The sequence below is a fragment of the Xiphias gladius genome, chromosome 19 (assembly GCF_016859285.1).
Source record: "Xiphias gladius isolate SHS-SW01 ecotype Sanya breed wild chromosome 19, ASM1685928v1, whole genome shotgun sequence".
NCBI classification, from domain to species: Eukaryota; Metazoa; Chordata; class Actinopteri; order Istiophoriformes; family Xiphiidae; genus Xiphias; species Xiphias gladius.
The window spans coordinates 8,221,851-8,239,853 of NC_053418.1; the positions used below are offsets into that span (position 1 = coordinate 8,221,851).

Sequence of the window (18,003 nt, forward strand, 5' to 3'; positions counted from 1 at the left end):
GAGCTGGTACGGCTGCAGTTTCGTGCGGAAGGACATCCTCAGCGGAGCTAATGCAGACAGGGGACTGGCCTCTGGACATCCAAATGGAGGACGGTCTCTCTCTTGCCATGAAGCCATCCTGCCACCCTGCTGACCCGCTCACTACATATGGAGCTGTTATTGCTTGCAGGGGCCGTGAAATAGTGGGAGGCAATTGCCTAACCTCACAGCAAAAGACTTAGCCTGCTTATAAAGTAGTTGCCCTGCATATTCTTAAAGAGTTATTTAACATCGGGCTAAAAAGCTAATTTTCACTGCTCTTGCTGGCTCAAAGTTTCAAGTCTGTTGCTTGACACGTTGCATCATCCGTTACATTTTTAACCGCACCTACTAGCGACATAACAGTGCATTGACACGCCCTGAAGAACACCGATGCACTGTTTTTTTTTTAAAAGCCGTAATGATTTTGAGTCTAAATGGTGTTAATCTTAAAATCACACAACTAGTAGATAATTGTGGCTGGTTAAAGGGTCAGTTCAGTCAAATTACAAAAAGTCTTTTCTCACTTACCATTGGCCATCTTCGTCAGGGCATGCATGCAGATATTTTTGGATCTTAGCTTAGAGGTTCCTTCTTGAACTTGAAAACAGTAGGTTGACCAAAAAAAAAAAAAAAAAAAAAAAAAAATTATTCTCAACACTTCCACCTAGAGGTCATCTGCAGCCAAAACATCTATTTTCATTTTCGCTTGCTAGCAGCAATAGCACACTTGTGGCTATGATTCTAAATACTGGGGCATCTTATGAGTCCATATCCCCTATTTTTACAGTAATGAACCATTTTCAAATGATATTGGTGATGTGACTGTTCTTAATACCATTTTTCTTTCAAGGGAAAACAGACAAACACAGCGCTGCTCAGTCTGGTTTTTTAGCTCTTCTTATAGGTGAGGAGTTATCACTTTTAAATTATTTGATCACTTTAAATTATCAGCTGTGGTCAGCTGGAAAACAGCATTCAAGACATGAAAAATCACACTCCAAAGTACGTATTGTCAAGTTAGATTTACTGGAATGTAAATATATTTTGAACAAGTAACAACAATTACCTACAGTACGTATATCAAAGCAATGTTAGTCAATAAATTCATTGGAATGGTAACTCTACGACATACAGGTGTAATTAAGACATAACTGGCAACAGCAGTGGTTAAGGCTTATTAGGAAAAATGACCGGGTGTTACAAAACAGGCATCTAAAGGTGCACCTTCCAGATCCAACAAGGATCTCAAGTAGAGGTAAACTTTTTTTTAAAAACGGTACTGAAGTAATGAAATGCCACTGTGTGATATTAGGCCTGTCTTATTGGTGCTCCTTGAGGAACTCTTTCATATAGGCAGCCAGGGCTTCGGTGTCCTCCAGTGTCACGGCGTTGTACAGAGATGCACGGATTCCTCCAACTGACCTGCGGGGGGAGACAAATTGACATGTCTGAGGTCTTGCAGAAGCAGCTCTGCGACAGAGCAGTTTACAAGAAAACAAATCCATTACGCATCCAGCTGTTGGTGCTCCTGCATAACTCTGCATAAGTATTACATGTGGAAAAAAATCCGGGCCCAGTATTCTCTCTAGTAACCCATGTAGGTACTAATGGAACAACAAGAGGAGGCATGTGTTAAACTAACCTGTGTCCTTTCAGTGATATCATTCCACGTTTGGATGCTCCATCCAGAAACTCCTTTTCCAAGGCGTCATCTCCCTCTTTCTTCCCCACACGAAATGGTACATTCATGCGGCTTCGACAAGCCACGTCCACAGGACACCTGGACACAACAGTAAGTAGTTCTAATTTTTATTTTTCACTTCATTACTTAAATCAGTTTCTCCACTGTTACTGTCATTGTAGACTATAAAGTGTGTGCAGATATTGTCAAATTCTGAAAATCATTGTTTCAGCAGAAGGAAAAAAAAAAAAAAGATAAAATAGAAGATAAAACACAAAATAAAGGCAGGAGTCAAGGGTAAAGGGGGGGTGGGGAAGGGATAGACAAAGAGTTCTATCAGTGGTGTTCGGTATAAATGACCTTTAGTTTGGTCTAATAATTCATATTCAAATAATTTGTTGTTACTTACAGTTATTTTCTTAAGGCTGTTATAATTTTTCCCTTAAGTTGTATTATGAAAGAAAGCTCTTATTTTGGAGGTGTATTTCCAGATGTGTAAGCTCACGTTAAAAACGTGAAGCGAATGTCAGCACGGTAAAATTATGTTTCGCGTTTGAGTGTTAAGTTTGAAAGTGAGCGTGCGTATCGAGCAGCGCAATTTCTTCTCTCAAGCAACTGAAGTTCCCTGGTTTATTTGGCGTTGGTAGTCTCAAAAATACCGTAGTACGAAAGTGCGTATCGCTGCCGTTACAGAATATGAGGCGAAGCGTACTTAGGTAAAGTAGGTTAAAGCTGTGCGTCACATGCGTGATTTGCACTTAATTCATAATCAGTCTGAGGTTTGTGATACAAGATCTTAAAAGTCTGTGCTCTAATGCCACTTGTTTTTCTTCTTCGCTCTTGGAGCTACAGTATTATGCATTTAATTCTCCATTACACCTTTTGTGAACCATCAGCTGGAGAGTTAGACCATTACTCAGCCGGTAATGCTCTGCAGTACTTCATGCTGATCCAGTCAGACCTGGACTCCGAATGATGGTTCACAGTGCATAACGTTCCCAGAACGTTTCGGACCCGAGTTTCCTATTTTAATATGTGCCGCTGAAGTTTTCCTGATACTCACACATAGAAGCCATTAGAGGCGTTGATGATATCATAAATCATGGAGGACTTCTGCTTGTTGAGCCCTTCCATGGCGGCGCTCCCGCCATTGTTCTTGATCCACTCCAGCACCAGACCCATGATGTAGATACTGAACCGACAAAAGGATGAGGAAGATTAAAACAGGCACACACACAGTTGAAGTGGTAAATCAAAAGTAAGGCATTAAAATTTTACATTATGATTATGAAATACTTTTAATCATCCTTAAAAGGAATAGTTTGATATTTTGGGAACTAGGCTTAAATCGCTTTCTTGCTGACAGTTAGCCTTAAACGTACTTTACAAGGCTATAGCCAGCAGCTGTTCAGCTTAGCCTAGTATAAACAAGGGGGAAACAGTTAGAATGGCTCTGTCCAGGTTAAATCTCACTATTTGACAAATTATATCTCATTTGTTTGATCCATCCAAAAATAAATAAATAAAAAAGATATATGTAAACACAAAAAGGTTTGGTTTAAGGTGTCCTGGAATCTCTTCCACTCCGGGAAGTAACTGGTCCCAGCAAAGATGTAGTCCAGCAACCGTGCCCCTGAAAACATTGTCGTTTTACGCTTCAGTTTTTTTAACCGTTTAAACAAACTACATATAACGTGTTTAATAATGAGGTTGTTTTTTTTTTTTTTTTTAAACCCATGGACACCAGGCTAGCTGTTTACCGATTTTCAGTCTTTATGCTAAGCTAAGCTAATCAGCTGCTGGCTGTAGCTTCATATTTAATGGACAGAAATGAATATCAATCTTCTCATCTGACTCCCTGCGAGAAAGTGAATAAGTGTAAGTAGTTTGATCTGAATTAGTTATTTTTCCTTTTCATTCCTTTTCCTTTTTGTATGAAGTTAATTGATGAATAAAAAGTATTCATGGATTATTTTTGAAAGCATCATCCCTTTACTTTTATTGCTTAAATGTTCTTAACAGTACTGTACATTTTACAGGAATTAGCGGAGCTTCTAATGTTAAAAACCAAGGTGAACTGTATCTGTACCTGAAACACGGCGGTGTGTTGTAGAGGGAGTTCATTTCAGCCTGCACCTTGTAGTCCAGGACAATGGGACACTTTTGCAGAGCGTGGCCTAACAAGTCCTCTCGCACAATGACCACAGTTACCCCGGCACAGCCTACGTTCTTCTGAGCGCCGGCGAAAATCAGCCCAAACTACACAATGCAAGGGGACACATTATACAAAAAAATAAAACATGAAAAATAAAAAATAAAATATATACGACTGTCCAAAGCCATGCTGTCGACTCGTTGGGCAAGAACTATGGGATCACAAGAGGAAAGGCCGTGTCTAAGTCAAAAGGGATTATCCTCTTAATGGTGGCCATTTCAGGACATATCAGGCTCAGACATAGTCAGACTTGGCTAAACTTTATTCAGTCTGAGCTGTACGCACTTTTGTCAGGCTCAGTTGTATATAGGTTTAACCTTTGTTTAGAGCTAAATGATAACCTTAGCATGTTTCTATGCGGCCATTATCCTGTTAACATAGGAGCAGCTATTTGATGTTAACATGCTGAGGTTTAGCATGTTAGCATCTTAGCATGCAATACAACAATACGACTAACATTTCTTCGTTTGTCTTAATTTAATTTTTTAATGATTTTCTTCTTATTAGTTTAGATGTCTAATATATGGCCTTGATTTTTCTTCTTATAACTATTTTATCTTCCTTTTAAAATAACTGTGAGCCTTGTTTTGACTTTGTCATGGGTGTTGTTGTTGCCAAATCAAATTCACCCTATAGTTTAGGGATAATAAAGGTTTTCCAGACTGCTGATACAATCAGTATAGAAAATTGGGGAAAAAAAGAGACTCAGAAGCGAAAGAGTTGAATATTTTACTCAGCGTCATTCTTGTCCTCACCTTCGACACATCCACAGGTCGGGACAGGAAGTTGGAGGACATGTCGCTGACGAGGACCACCCCATTTGTTTCAGGTGTGAAGTTGTATTCCACGCCGTGGACCGTCTCGTTGCAGCAGTAGTACACGTAGGAGGCTGAGGGGTTCAGGGTCCAGCTGCTTGGGTCGGGGATTTCTGGAGAGAGCAACAAAAGAACACATTGAAACAAGACTAACATAGTTAAACCAGAGTAAAGAGTCTACAGCCTCGCTGGCGGCTCTGCGAGACGGAACTGTGCAGCCGAGACTGAATCCATCCTCCGGGCACCATGGATATCTGCACAAAATTTGAGACCTGGATCTTTTTAGCCACTTGGCCAACATAGCAAAACCCAGATGTGCCAGTTGACTTTTTGTCTACAGGGCCAGGTGTTCAGAAAAAAAATGAAGGTTAAAAACGAGAGACTCCTCTTTCTTCACAGTCTGCAATCACCAGAGAGTTCTTTAATACAAACCAGCCTGTCTGAGGACAGACAACATAATTGGATTTCGATTTTGTGTTGCCTCTCTCTTAATCAATGTGTTTTCAATGAAATGAATTTGACGTTTGCAATTAAATGTAATTCCAAAACACTGTAAAAACTGGCAGCACACATTAGGGATGAACAAGAACCCCGCTGAAAATCCCAATCAGACACAACCATGCGGAAAAGGCTGCTCGCATACCAGAGTCTTTCATTGGCAGTCGGCTGGATTTGTTTTTTGTTACATAACAGCCTGGACACACAACCAGATTTTGCAGAGGGACTGCCCTAATGTGGCATGAATTACAATGACCAACTCATTGGAGCGGACACTATTTTTTTTTTTTTTTTTTTTTTTTAAATATTGTGATGGCGATTAAGTTCAACTTCAAAACAAAGAAAATAATAAGTGAAATAGAAATTCCTCATGTCGTGCTGGGATTTTCTGGGACTAAACCTTGTTACTTAAAAATGCTTGTGATCTGGAAAAAAAAAAAAAGGTGGTTACTGATTTTTTTTTTCTTTTTTTTATTAGAATAAGGGAAAAAGACCGTTATTAATCTGCCTCTGTATTGACACAGATAGCATTAAGACATGTCCCCATGCACACGGACTTACTCGTGTAACTGTCCAGCTTCGGGTGGACAATTCTGATTTTGCCGTATTTCTCCGCTTCTTTTGCGGCTTTTGCTGACCATGTGCCGGTGACCAGGTAATCGGCGCACATGTCCTCTTTAAGGCCAATCAGGTTGAGAGGAACAGCGCTGAACTGTCCAGACCCGCCGCCCTGCAGAAACATCACCTTGTAGTTGTCTGGGATATTTCTGTGAAGACAACGGTCACCATGTTAAAACCCCATATACAGAGCAAATTAGACTGGACGGCGTCTGTTTCTTTAAGAATAATTTAGGAAAAAAACAAAAACAAAACAACACAACACAGAAGCATCTGGTTCTACCAGTTTGCATGTGATCAACATTGTCATGCATAAAACCATCAGCAGTTTCCCCATCATTACAGAAGGGATTTCTAAAACTCAGTCTGTCTATTTTGACCAATTCTGAGAAAAAATTTTTATTTTTAAAATTACTGAAAATTTAGCATTACAGAAATCATTTTATTATGAATGTAGAAACCTAAACCACACACAACTGAATATCAGATTAATATAATAATAATAATAATAATAATAATAATATGTACATTTTGTTTTTAGCTTGATTTCTTTGTAACTATTTGGTACATTTTCATATGTAATGTTCTTCAACTTTTGAACTGTTAAGTCCTACAAACATTAGCTGTAATGCTACCTCAGCATTTTTATGAGTTGACATGGGAGCATCGCCGTCTGCCAACGAGGCTTCTCGATCGTCTTTTCCACCTAACTACAATAGCTTGTGTTTGAACAAGACCCTATTAAATCCGAATTTCTAAAAATGCTTAACAATAAAAAGTACCTGAATTAATAAAATATGAAAAAAAAGTCAAAAACATGGTTTGCAAAATCGCAAAGTTTTTAGAAAGACTGCAGAAAGAGTTCTGCAAAGTTCAACTCTTCCTCAAGTGAAACACACCTACTGGACTGACAAACACCTCAGCACAGCCTAACCCTAAACGTTTTTGGCATTAAGCCGTCAACAGTCTGACATGTGGGCACACGAAAGGAGAAACTGAGATGAGATGCGAAACTGAGGAGAAACTGATTATGTTAAATAAGAGCCACAGGACTTGAAAAAACATGTTAGATAACGTACAGACATTTATTAAATGTGGCTACATTATCGTTCCCGTCACTCTGCTTTTCATAAATCATATTTGACTCTGATATTCTTCTGTATTTCTGGGTATTCATTTTTTTTTAATGGAGGTTTCCCCTGTTATATGGCGTTGCTGAAACCAAACATGAAATAAACAGAAGTTACCCCAGAATTCCACGTGAAGAAGGTGCTGTCACTATAAAAAAAAAAAGAAATGTATTGCCGACATTCGGTGAATATTGTAAGCTGAAGGTTGCAGGAGAATATGAGCATACAGCAATAGTTTGGAAGCATTACGATGGTGCTGCAGTACACCAGGGGGAGAGAAGTGAAAGAGGGAAGACAACAGAGAAGAAGCCGAGTGAAGCAACAAAAAGCTACTTACAACAGCTCTCGCAGGAGACCCTCTGTTTTGTTGAGGATTTTGTTGAAGTCTGATGATCTGTGACTCATCTCTGGTTAGAACAGAAATCAAAAACATTCAAATTTAATCCCACTGTCAATGGTGCTTATTGACTATGCTGGGGTCATTTTACACTGGCACACATCTGTGGCACAGATTCCCAGTGAGGGAGGAAGCAGGGATCGGCCATGAGGGGCAGATGATACTGTTGATGCACTGCTTCGATTAGATCCGGGCGTTATATTCCACCCCATCCCTATCAATGAAGGTAGGCTAAATAGAAACACCTCTCTGTATAATGAAAACTTAAGCCTTGATGAAGGAGGATTTATTTGCAGGACTGGTTTATTAGACTGCATTTTGTTTTGTTTCACGACAACTTAAATGCAAACCATCTGTCGCTCTACTCACCGAGAACGCTAATGCCGATGCCACTGTAGTTGAGGAGCTCCTTCTGTGCTTGTAGCAGCACCTGCAACAGGTCAAACACTGTCAGGAGTGGTGATGGCTTGACACAGGGTTTTTTTTTTTTTGAGAGGTTTGAAAAATAAAGTTTGAGCAGCAACAAGAAGTCACGTGTAAATCAGTCAAGTCCAAAACGCAGAGGCAAACCAGAGGAGCTGATGTGTTCGGTCTTTGTCAGTAACCAAGGTACGGTGTAATGATACAGTAGGTCTAACAGGGACATTTTAATCAAAGTGTATTGTTCCTCTTATCCATAGTGTTCTTTATCTGGAGTTTATCTTATCCAGATAAAGATTATTCAGATTTTAGTGTTATTTGTAAGGCTGCAACTAATGATTATTTTCATTATCAATTAATCTGCAGATTATTTTCACAATTAATCTTTTTTCTTAAAAAAAAAAAAAAAAAACAAACTGAAAAAATGTCCATTGTGACTTCTCAGAGACGAAAGTGACGTCTTCAAATGTCTTATTTTGTCTGAGCAACACTTCAAAACCCAAAAATATTCAGTTTACGACGATATAAAAACAGCAAAGTCATTTAAATCAATCAATTAATCGATTATGAAAATAGTTGCAGATTATTTTTCTGCTGATTAATCAATTAATCAACTAATCGTAAACTCAACAGCAATGCGTCTTTGTAAATACAATAGTCAAAAAGCATGTGGAGCGACCGTCTATAGATTAGTCTGTTCTGTAGATGAGCTGGATCGTTTATCATTCTACGTGAAAGATCTGTTGCTGTTCAGTTTTTTCCAATTTTTTTTTTAAAACGTTGCCCTTTGTGTTTCGGTACAATGATCACTAAAGTACCAGAGCAAAAAAAAAAAAAAAAAAATAGTACAGAACATCAGCAGAAACCTACCTATCAAATGACTCAGGCGTCTGCAAAGACCTGAATAATAACTTAGCTCAGCAGAAGGAGCCACAGTCAAACCAAAGTCTGACACTGGGACTGCTCTTTTTCACTTTTTTGTTTTTGTTTTTTAACCAATAAAACCCGGGGGAATGAACGTAAAAGAGCACTGGCTTGATTCATTGCGCGCCCGGTTGGACGCCAGCTGCGCTGTACTCGTTCACGCTGACGACGAAGTTTGAAAACGGCCCCGACGTTTGGCGAAGTGAGGGGCCGTGATTTGTTTTCCGCCCGCCCTCTGGCGGTCGAGTCTGCCGCTGCCGGCGAAGCACAAAAGCCAGCCGGCTTCCGCGCGAATGACAAGAGGCTGATGCAACCCGACGCGCCGCTTTCGGCCCCGCTTGAGCCGCCGGCGACCGCGGCTGCGTGCCGGTCTCCGTCCCAGCGAAGGGGACGGATTCACGGCGGGGCTGCAAGCGCGGAGTTCGGAGTGTTGCTCTGAAAAAATAAAAATAAATAAATAATCAACCACAGCAGACAGCGAGACTCGGAGAATCTGAACCTCTGCGTAAAAGTGGCATCTCCCATCGCAGTCCTTTGCGCTTAGCTCGTCTCTCGCGGCTTCTCTCCCCGGTTATTTAAGGTCGCCCGAGCGAAATGAGGGTCTGAACTCACGGACTGGGGGAGTTTTGCAGGTCCGGCGCCAAAGTTAATTGTTTGTTTCTGCTCCATGGTGGTCGTCGCCTCCGTTTGGTTCAGCCGTGTGAACGATTGGCCCCCTCAGCCTCGGCTGCACTCCTGCTTGCTCTCCTGCTGCACTGGCTGCAGGGGACACCAACTGTTTAGCTGTGTAGAATGTTGCGTTCAGGTGCTGCTCGAAAACGCGCTCCCTCTACTGATATAAGAAGGTAGATTTTGTATAACCTACTGTGCGCGTATGCGCTGCAACGATTGCTGCAACTGATTAATCGATCAGTCGTTTGAAAGAAAACCAATCGGCAACAATTTTGATGATCAGTTTATTATTGTGGTCATTTTTTTTTCTTTTTTCAGGCAAAAATGCCAAACATTTGCGGGTTCCATGTTCTCAAATGTGAGCATTTGCTACCTTGCTTTGTCGTATCTGATAGTAAATGAAGTATCATTGGGGTTTGAGCTGCTGGGCGAACAAAACAAGCAATATGAATGTGATGACATTTTTCCTTATTTACAATTTATCGACCAAACGATTACTCAAGAAAATAATTTGCACATTCATAAAAAATGAAAATAATCATTCGTTTGTGAACACACACTATATATTTGGGCCTATAAAAAAACAAAGAGAAAAAAAATACATATGTAAATACCCTTTATTTTGTTAGCTTTAATATTGTTCAATCTAATCATTTTCGGCTTGATAAGTACGAAAATCTACAAACATATTAGCTGATCTTGTGAACTGATTTTGTTGAGGTAATTTTTTTTTTTTTTTTTTTTAACATGTATAAGCAAGTATGAAAAAACATAGAGCAAGAACTGTAACAATTGTTTAGCCTAACACATCAACAACAACAATTAGAGAAGCTTAGAGCTGCACCGATTATTCGGTTACGGAGACAGAAACCTCCCGAACAATGTTCAGGCAGGCACATAAACATTCAGCCAAAATACGGACAGCAAACCAAACATAAACATTTAACTATTTTTTTGGGGTGTTTTTCCTCTTTGATACATACATACAAAAATGTAGTCAAACAATTATCTGAAGTTACTATAAGGATTTTACTGTAAAATTAAGTGGATATCTTCCAAAATTTTAGTGTGAAATTCCCTGATTCTGTTTCCTCGGACAGTGTGTGCCAGATATAGTTTAATGGGACTTTTGCAGGTCCCTGAGGGACTGTGGCCACTAGGCAAATATATTCGGTTTCACTTGAAGGCAGCACAAGGACCCAAAAGCTCAGCCAGTCACCCCACTGGATGGTGTCACATGTCTATTTGGTAACTGGCTGTCATTGGTGACTATTGATTTAGATGTGAGGTGATTGGCTCCACTGTCACACCACAAAAACCTCCACAAAAAAGCTTTTCGTTGCAACTGTTCAACATCATAGTTAACAATGTAGTATCAGGAGAGATAAATAAGCTGATTAATAAACTGCAACCCCTCTGTGGCTCTATTAACTACGCTCTGGAAACTTGCTTTCTCTTAGGTAACATGCAGTGGCAGTGACCTTTGGCTGCTCTTTCACAGTTTCACACGTGTTTAATCACCAATAAATCAGCAATCCGGTAAATAGGTAAAGCTGGGATGTGTTTCTGATACCGGTTGTGTCTTCAGTTGAGGAGAGAGAGGAGTTCTGGGTAAGCATCGGGGCTCTCAGAGAAGCAGAGAAATCGAATGTATTTGGGTAAGATCTCGACAGCCTGTCTGTGCCTGTGCATCTAACAAACACCGAGTACTTCAGCAGGAAATGAGTACTGGGTAAACTGCGATGAGCCGTGAGAAATGCGGTGGAGAAATGCACACTCCAAACAACAATTTTTTCGAAAATGTCTCACTCCATGCGTATTATAGTGCGTAGATTCAACACTGCCCCCTATTGCACACATTAACATCACGTACAAGTAGCCTGGCTGACATCTGCACAAGCACAGATTACCTGTGTAAGTGCGTAGATTCACAGACGGAAAAGCATTTTTAGGCCTTAGTAGACAATGGACTGAATCCCACTGTTGGGCCTCTTTTTCCCAACAGGCAAAAGAGGACAGACCAGCACAATATCAGCCTAAATAACTGAATAAGGAAAAAAAATTTTGCAAGAAACAGTAAAAGGTGTGTGTGTGTGTGTGTGTGTGTGTGTGTGCGCACACTTTTGCACCTTTTGTAGCCGATCAGCACCTTTCCAGACTGCCTGTTCACAAAGGATCCTGTAGCTGAATTTAGTGGAATCTGACCAGAATTGCTTTACTGCCGTAGAAAGGTAAAGCTCCTCTAATGGTCCCTAAAACAAGAACCAAATAAAAGAAACAGGAGACAACAGCGAACCTTTGAAACGCCAACAAAACAGCCCCAGCGGATTCTGGGCGGTTCAGAAAAAGGAGTGTTTAACCCAGAATCGTATTGTAACACTTTTAAATACCTATATAAAACAAGGGTGCTGTCTGTAAAGGATGCAGTCAGAAACAGTTGCAACTGTTGTGCTATACAATTTTAGCTTAATTTCTTGAGAAATTGTGAAGAAGCTAAACCAAGGGGCACAAACATTTTGACATCCAGTGAACTGACTGCATCAGTCCAGTTAAGCTAGAAAAATGTGACAAAGATAATTATATTTCAGCAGCTCGTGAACGTCACGAGAACCGTCTGACTGGTTTGCCCTTTTTGAGAAATCACATGGCGTGTGTGTCTGTGTGTGTGTGTGTGTGTGTGTGTGTGTGTGTGTGTGTCTGTGTGTGTGTGAGTGTATATCTGTGTGTTTGTTTAAACCTGTCACTCACCGGTATTCTTAGTACTTTCTATATTTAGCCTACATTGTGCCAGGATGGTCAAGGGTGAACCATCAGACCAGTTTTATCCACAATTTTCCTTTTTCTGTGTTTGATTGTTTGACTTTGTTTGTTTGTTTGTGTGTGTGTGTGTGTGTGTGTGTGTGTGTGTGTGTGTGTGTGTGTGTGTGTGTGTGTGTGTGTGTGTGTGTGTGTGTGTGTGTGTGTGTGTGTGGACATCCATGCTCACATATACCAGGATGGGCAGACTGCTCTCATCTCAGAACAAACTATAAATTAACAATGAGTGCACACTGTCCAAATGCCCAGCGTGGCCTTTAGGACGCAGATGAAAGAAAGTGCATCTCTGCTCCTCGTTTGGGTGCCTGGCGATCCATTTCTCCCCCTTCCTCTGTCTCGATGTTTCCCACCCGGACTCTCCTCCTGGTACGCCACAGAAATATGGCGGGGAATGCTTGCTTGAAGGCCTTCCTGAAGTTGTTGCCCATGAAGGCGTAAACCAGGGGGTTGACAGAGGAGTTGGAGTAAGACATGCAGTGACCCCAGATCTTCAGCTGTGGATGCAAAGTTAAGACAGACATTTTTCCCCATTCCGTTTCAATTTTTTCTTTAAATGATATCATTGATGCTACTTAATACAGAAACACAGGACTCTCCCGGATAATGTCACGATCCCATAGGTTTATGTCAAGGTCACCTGTTTTAATTATCTCAGCTTTGTTTGTGTGAAATCATGTTTTTTTTCCCGTCTTTGTGGCATGGCAGATGGCTCAAAGTACTACAATACCCATAAGCCCCAGACGCTGTGGCTATGGAGAAGAAGCTGGTCAGGTGCATCCCCAAGTGATTATTTTGATGGACATCGGAGATCCTGATACCACTGAATAGATAATATCTGATTGTAACAAGATGATGTCTGTGTGCTTAGAGTTGACCGAGTTATGGCTCTGAGAAGAAGCGGTTCTAAGTTTGTGGTAAATTGTGTCAGTTAGGTGAAAGTCCAGGAGCCTGTTGGGGGGTCAAACATTACTGTAAAAAATTCAGATTATCTGTGCATATCCAAATAATGCGTCTGTATCCGGTTACACCCCTACTACCTGCCTGCCTCCAACACGTTGAGGCTCATTTAATCAGTCATCATGGAAGAGTCACCTTGTATAGAACGTAACTGCGGAGGCCAAAAGCTTGCAGGAGGATGCAGACCTGGATGGGGCCCCAGCAGATGAGAAACAGGGCCACCATCACCACCACCATCAGGGAGACTCGCGCCCGCACTGCTGCTGCTCGCCTGGCCTGGGCCTGAAACTGGAGTTAGGGAGGCTCTGTAATGTCTCTGCAATGATCAGAAAAATATTCGGTTCTCTCCGGATTTAATTTAAAGTGAAAAATAAGTTTTGCGAGTGAACGTAACCCCATGTCTTTCTCTTACTTGGTAGCTACTGTCGACGGGATTCACGCTGGGTTGGCCCATGCGCTTGAGCATGAAGGCGTAACAGGCGGTGATGGTGAGCAGGGGCAGCAAGTAGACGGCCAAGAAGCTGTAGATGATGAAGGCCTTCTGGAGGCGAGCCGAGGGGAAGACCTCGCTGCAGTACGTCTGAGGACCAAACCAGTATCCTGCCTCCAGACGCTGGTACACGGCTACGGGGGTCGACAGCAACAAGGAGCCTGGAGAGGACAGGGGACTGTGGCTGTGTGACTCAGAGGATGATGTTCATAGTAAATTCCACCTGCTGCCACTAGACGCAGGCACCAAATCAAAAAACAGACAACGCAGACAGCAATTGAGAAATCTCCGACTGAATCACAAAGTCAATACCTTTTTTAGGGTTTTAGTATCTAGTTTCACTTGTTCTAATGCGTGATGTGTTGGCGATTTTAAAAAACATTCTTCCATTAAGAAAATATCATGTCTTAAACAGATTTAAGTATGTTAAGGGCATGTTTCTGTGATTGACAGGTGTCTCAGCCTATCACACTGAGCTGCAGGATGGCGGTTGCTGCTTGAACGTCCAAGCTACATCTGTTCTATCCCGTGCCAGAATTTTCATCATGAGACTCCAGACAACTGACAAGACGGAAGCTAGAGTTAAACCCGAATTGAAGCGGGTTCAAAATACCCTTTCAGGAACTAAGACAAGTTCAACCCCCCCTAAAGTTTCTGCTTAATGGTAAGGCCAAAAAAGCCAAAAGAAAGAACAGCAAAAGGAGAAATTTGCGCTATAACCTATCCAAAATTATTTTTTTAAATTCTCTGTGTTATTGGGCTTTTTTCCAAAACATGTAGATGATGTTCTGTTGGATTAATAATAAAAAAAATAAAAAAAATCCCAAATTTTTCAGTTGCAGAAAGAATGGCTGGTTTGATTTGAATGAACTGTTTTATGGTTTGTTTGTTTTTTATCACATCAACAAAGTCAGCCAAATCAGCTGCTTCGGGTTTTCTGGCTTCATTTTCATCCAACAAGTAATTAACATCAAAGGGAGGGTCACTGAGAGGGAAACAGAAGCAATTAGTTGCCACCACTGCCTCATTACCAATGCGTGTGTCGGGTTTTGAATGCGTTGTTATTTTTTTGTGATACCTATCCAGATAGACACAGAGATGGCCAGAGCCATGCGGGGAGTGCGGTGCCGCAGTGACTGCAGAGGGTAGACAGTCACGTAGCAGCGGTCCACGCTCATCGCCGACAGAGTGATACATGTTGCCTGAGCAGTCACCTGAAACACACACACACAGGTGGGTCAATTTGTTTCGGTTTTCTTTGACACACATTTTCAAGTTGGCTCTATGTTTTGTGCTTTGTAGAGTCTGATAATGTACTAACAGCATATAGTATAATAACAGCTTTAAGCATAGCATTTTGCTTAAAATGAAATACCTTTTTTACATTTTGTGCCTGTTATTACATTGATTTTGGAGGCAAATGTTTCAATGAAAAAGATAATAGCTTGCATTTGCTATTACATCATACACAACTTCTTTATGTCATTCACCTAACATTTTATATTAGATTATTGTCGGCAGGTTACTACATCATAAGTTTTTACTACATTTTTTTATGACATTATCAGTGTCTACATGCTTTTCAGCTACAAACGATAATTGGAACTAGTTGTTTGAATCCTTGTTTAAGAATTGTAATTTTAATAAATCACATTTACTTCGTAAGTATTTGGTTGGCTGCACATCTAGAAGTGGTTATTCTTCACATAGTACAATGTCCATAATGCTACAATGTCTAACGGGACTATTTTTAAAATTACAATTGCAGTACTACAGCATGGTATTTTGGTCACCATGCCATGATATCACTGTGGCACTGTATGGTAACCCTTGCCATCTCAGCAGTGGCTCTGATGCCAGCTACAGTGCCATTTTTAATGGCACTACCATTGTAATTTTCCCAGCAATTCCATGCCCGTTTGTTTGCCCGTTTTATGTATGTGTATCTCACCTGCTGAAGGTAGCTCACCAATCGGCACATAAACTCTCCAAAGACCCAGCTGGGCAGCGGGTACAGTGTGGCAGTGAAGGGCACGCAGCAGACCAGAAACAAGATATCGGTCGTGGCCAGGTTTACTAGAAGAGAACAAGAACAGTGCTTCCTAAAGGGGGAGATGTAAATCCAGATGTGTCAACGTGAGATGCATTCAAGGGGGCAAAAATACCATAAGTAAGTGTATCGGTACCAATAACACTGGCAGGTGCTGAGGTTTCTGCCTTTCAAAATTCTCCCACTAACCTGTTCTCACTTTTGGACTACTCATCCGTTGTAATTTTAAGGTTTTTAGTGCCAAATGTGACTTAATTTTTGTGTTAATTACAAGCCATCATTGCTGTCACTGGCACTGTCATTTGATATTTTTTAACTGTCTCATTGTTTTGTTTTTTATTATACGTGCCCGGGACCGGATTCTCCTGGTGAATGACATTAAACGGCTCGCTTGGACAGGAGCAGCTGAGCAGAACAGCAGGGTTGTTGGTTGTGACTCATATTGATATCAGTCGTATAAAACGTCAAACAACTTTTCACTTAATGCAACTGTCACAAAGAATACTACGCAATGACCGACTCGCTTGGACAGGAGCAGCTGAGCAGAACAGCAGGGTTGTTGGTTGTGACTCATATTGATATCAGTCGTATAAAACGTCAAACAACTTTTCACTTAATGCAACTGTCACAAAGAATACTACGCAATGACCGACCGCAGTAAATCAGAAAGTGGATGAAAGAGTCCCCTCACCCATGTTTTCTCTTTCTACTTTGGAAAGTAGTTTCCTATGGGAATTTCCTTTTTGTACCTCGTTACTGCTCATTGCTCCTAGGAAACGTTACCTATGTAAAAGTTGGTGACGGTCTTCATCTGCTGGTGTTTGGTGATGACATGGATGACCAGCGAGTTCCCGACCAGGCCGACCAGCATGATGAGGGCGAAGAAAGTGGGGACCAGCCAGGCATCGACCAACACCGGTGGCCCCTGTCCCTCCAGAGCTGCGGACTCGTTGCACACAGACCCGCAGTCGGGACCGTGATTTGTTGCCGATTCCACCATCACCTTCACAAGTCGAGTCCAGGAATATTTCTGTGATACATGTAGAGCATAGCTGAGTTTGCGGTGTCAGGTCGCTACCATGCAAATGTATCACAAAAAATAACATCGACGTACAAAAAAACAACAACAACAAAAACCGGTACAATATGTACATAACGTATCATTTCTCTTGAAGTTATTTAAATGAAACCCTGATAATTTGGATTTATAAGACAAAGCCAAATCAAATACTTAAGCATAATAAATAAACTTTTTTATGTATAATAAGCTCCTCTTACCCGTGTTGTGCCTGTTTGCGTCTGCAGCGTTCCCCCCTCTGCTCACTAAAGCAAGGTTTAGTCCTGTGCTTGTCAGTGATGGGCTGCCTGTTTTATTCTCTGCAGGTCTGAGATGAAAGCACTGTTATAGACCGCCGTAGCCGGGGAGGGGAGGGGGGGTGTTTGGAGGAGGCTGGAGTCATTCTGCTTTGTGAGCGAATTATGTGAGTGAACGGCCAAGAGGCTGAAGCGGTAGGAGGCTTTAAACAAAACCTCCATCATCACCTGTCATTACCCAGGACTGCGTGCCCTGTAAAACGACTGCAGTTGGATTCGAATAAAAGTTCTTTTATTTCCTCATCAAGTTGAGAGGTTGGGAACTGCAGCGGAACCTAGGTAAAACATTCGTTTCTCCCACGTGTTTTTTTTTTTATTAACACTGAGCAGTAACAGTTGATTCACTGCACAAACAGGGAAGGCCTAATGGCTGCAATCCAAAATGAAATGAATGAATCACAGAGGCAGCCGGTGGTTGCGGTGACAGTACACCTTGATCTCCTGCCACTGCCGGCGCAAACTAAACACTTTTTAAAGCTATCATTACGCCCTTCATGACCCCGGCTGCAAAGGAGCAAGTGGCAAACCTTGCCAGTTTTGAAGAGTGATACGCATAAAGTGTTTGAGTACAAAGTAGATGTTTGTTGTTTTCACAACATAATATCCTGGCCATCAAACTCGTCCAGATCATTTGAATTTTTTTTGCCTAAGATTAAATAAAAGATAACAGGTATCGTAGAGGGACTATGCTTGTGTGTGCAAGTAAGCCCTGTTCGATATGTCATATTGTTGGATCCCAAAGCAAACGCTTGGTTTTTCTAAATGCATAATTGCGAAAGAGAAAGAACTTCCATTTTCTTTCTGTACATAGAACATGGTCAGACAGTGGAAAATGTGCTTGCTGATGGTGTGGACATTATTTTTTGTCATTTTCGAAAATACGATTTCTTAAAGAAATGTAAGTTAACGTGTGTCTCTTGTTTG

General features: G+C 41.2%; 2 protein-coding genes across 3 annotated transcripts; both read right to left on the reverse strand.

The window, feature by feature from the left end:
- Nucleotides 1-1,024: 1,024 nt before the first annotated feature.
- psat1 (phosphoserine aminotransferase 1) lies at nt 1,025-9,542 on the reverse strand. Of its 2 annotated transcripts, none has more exons than XM_040154415.1 (9): nt 9,332-9,542; nt 7,745-7,805; nt 7,316-7,385; nt 5,792-5,997; nt 4,673-4,845; nt 3,792-3,961; nt 2,766-2,894; nt 1,664-1,801; nt 1,025-1,443 (listed from the first exon to the last, which is right to left on the reverse strand). In XM_040154415.1, the coding sequence occupies exons 1-9, from the start codon at nt 9,386-9,388 to the stop codon at nt 1,341-1,343; spliced, it is 1,107 nt and encodes a 368-aa protein (XP_040010349.1). In that variant the 5' UTR covers nt 9,389-9,542; the 3' UTR covers nt 1,025-1,340. The 2 variants fall into 2 exon arrangements, with proteins under 2 accessions (XP_040010349.1, XP_040010350.1); XM_040154416.1 differs by lacking the exon at nt 9,332-9,542 and adding an exon at nt 8,666-8,913.
- Nucleotides 9,543-12,465: 2,923 nt separating this feature from the next.
- kiss1rb (KISS1 receptor b) lies at nt 12,466-16,705 on the reverse strand. The gene is made up of 6 exons (XM_040155518.1): nt 16,489-16,705; nt 15,607-15,731; nt 14,734-14,869; nt 13,578-13,816; nt 13,301-13,453; nt 12,466-12,702 (listed from the first exon to the last, which is right to left on the reverse strand). The coding sequence occupies exons 1-6, from the start codon at nt 16,703-16,705 to the stop codon at nt 12,466-12,468; spliced, it is 1,107 nt and encodes a 368-aa protein (XP_040011452.1).
- Between the last annotated feature and the right edge of the window lie 1,298 nt (nt 16,706-18,003).

Coding starts and splice junctions, on each gene's coding strand:
- kiss1rb (XM_040155518.1), bottom strand. CDS start 16,705: ATGGTGGAATCGGCAACAAATCACGGTCCCGACTGCGGGTCTGTGTGC. Junction 15,732..16,488: donor CGTCACCAACTTTTACATAG/GTAACGTTTCCT, acceptor GTTCTCTTCTAG/TAAACCTGGCCACGACCGAT. Junction 13,817..14,733: donor CTCTGTGTCTATCTGGATAG/GTATCACAAAAA, acceptor TGTCCTCTCCAG/GCTCCTTGTTGCTGTCGACC.
- psat1 (XM_040154415.1), bottom strand. CDS start 9,388: ATGGAGCAGAAACAAACAATTAACTTTGGCGCCGGACCTGCAAAACTC. Junction 5,998..7,315: donor GGTCTCCTGCGAGAGCTGTT/GTAAGTAGCTTT, acceptor TTGTCTTCACAG/AAATATCCCAGACAACTACA. Junction 1,444..1,663: donor ATATCACTGAAAGGACACAG/GTTAGTTTAACA, acceptor CTCCCCCCGCAG/GTCAGTTGGAGGAATCCGTG.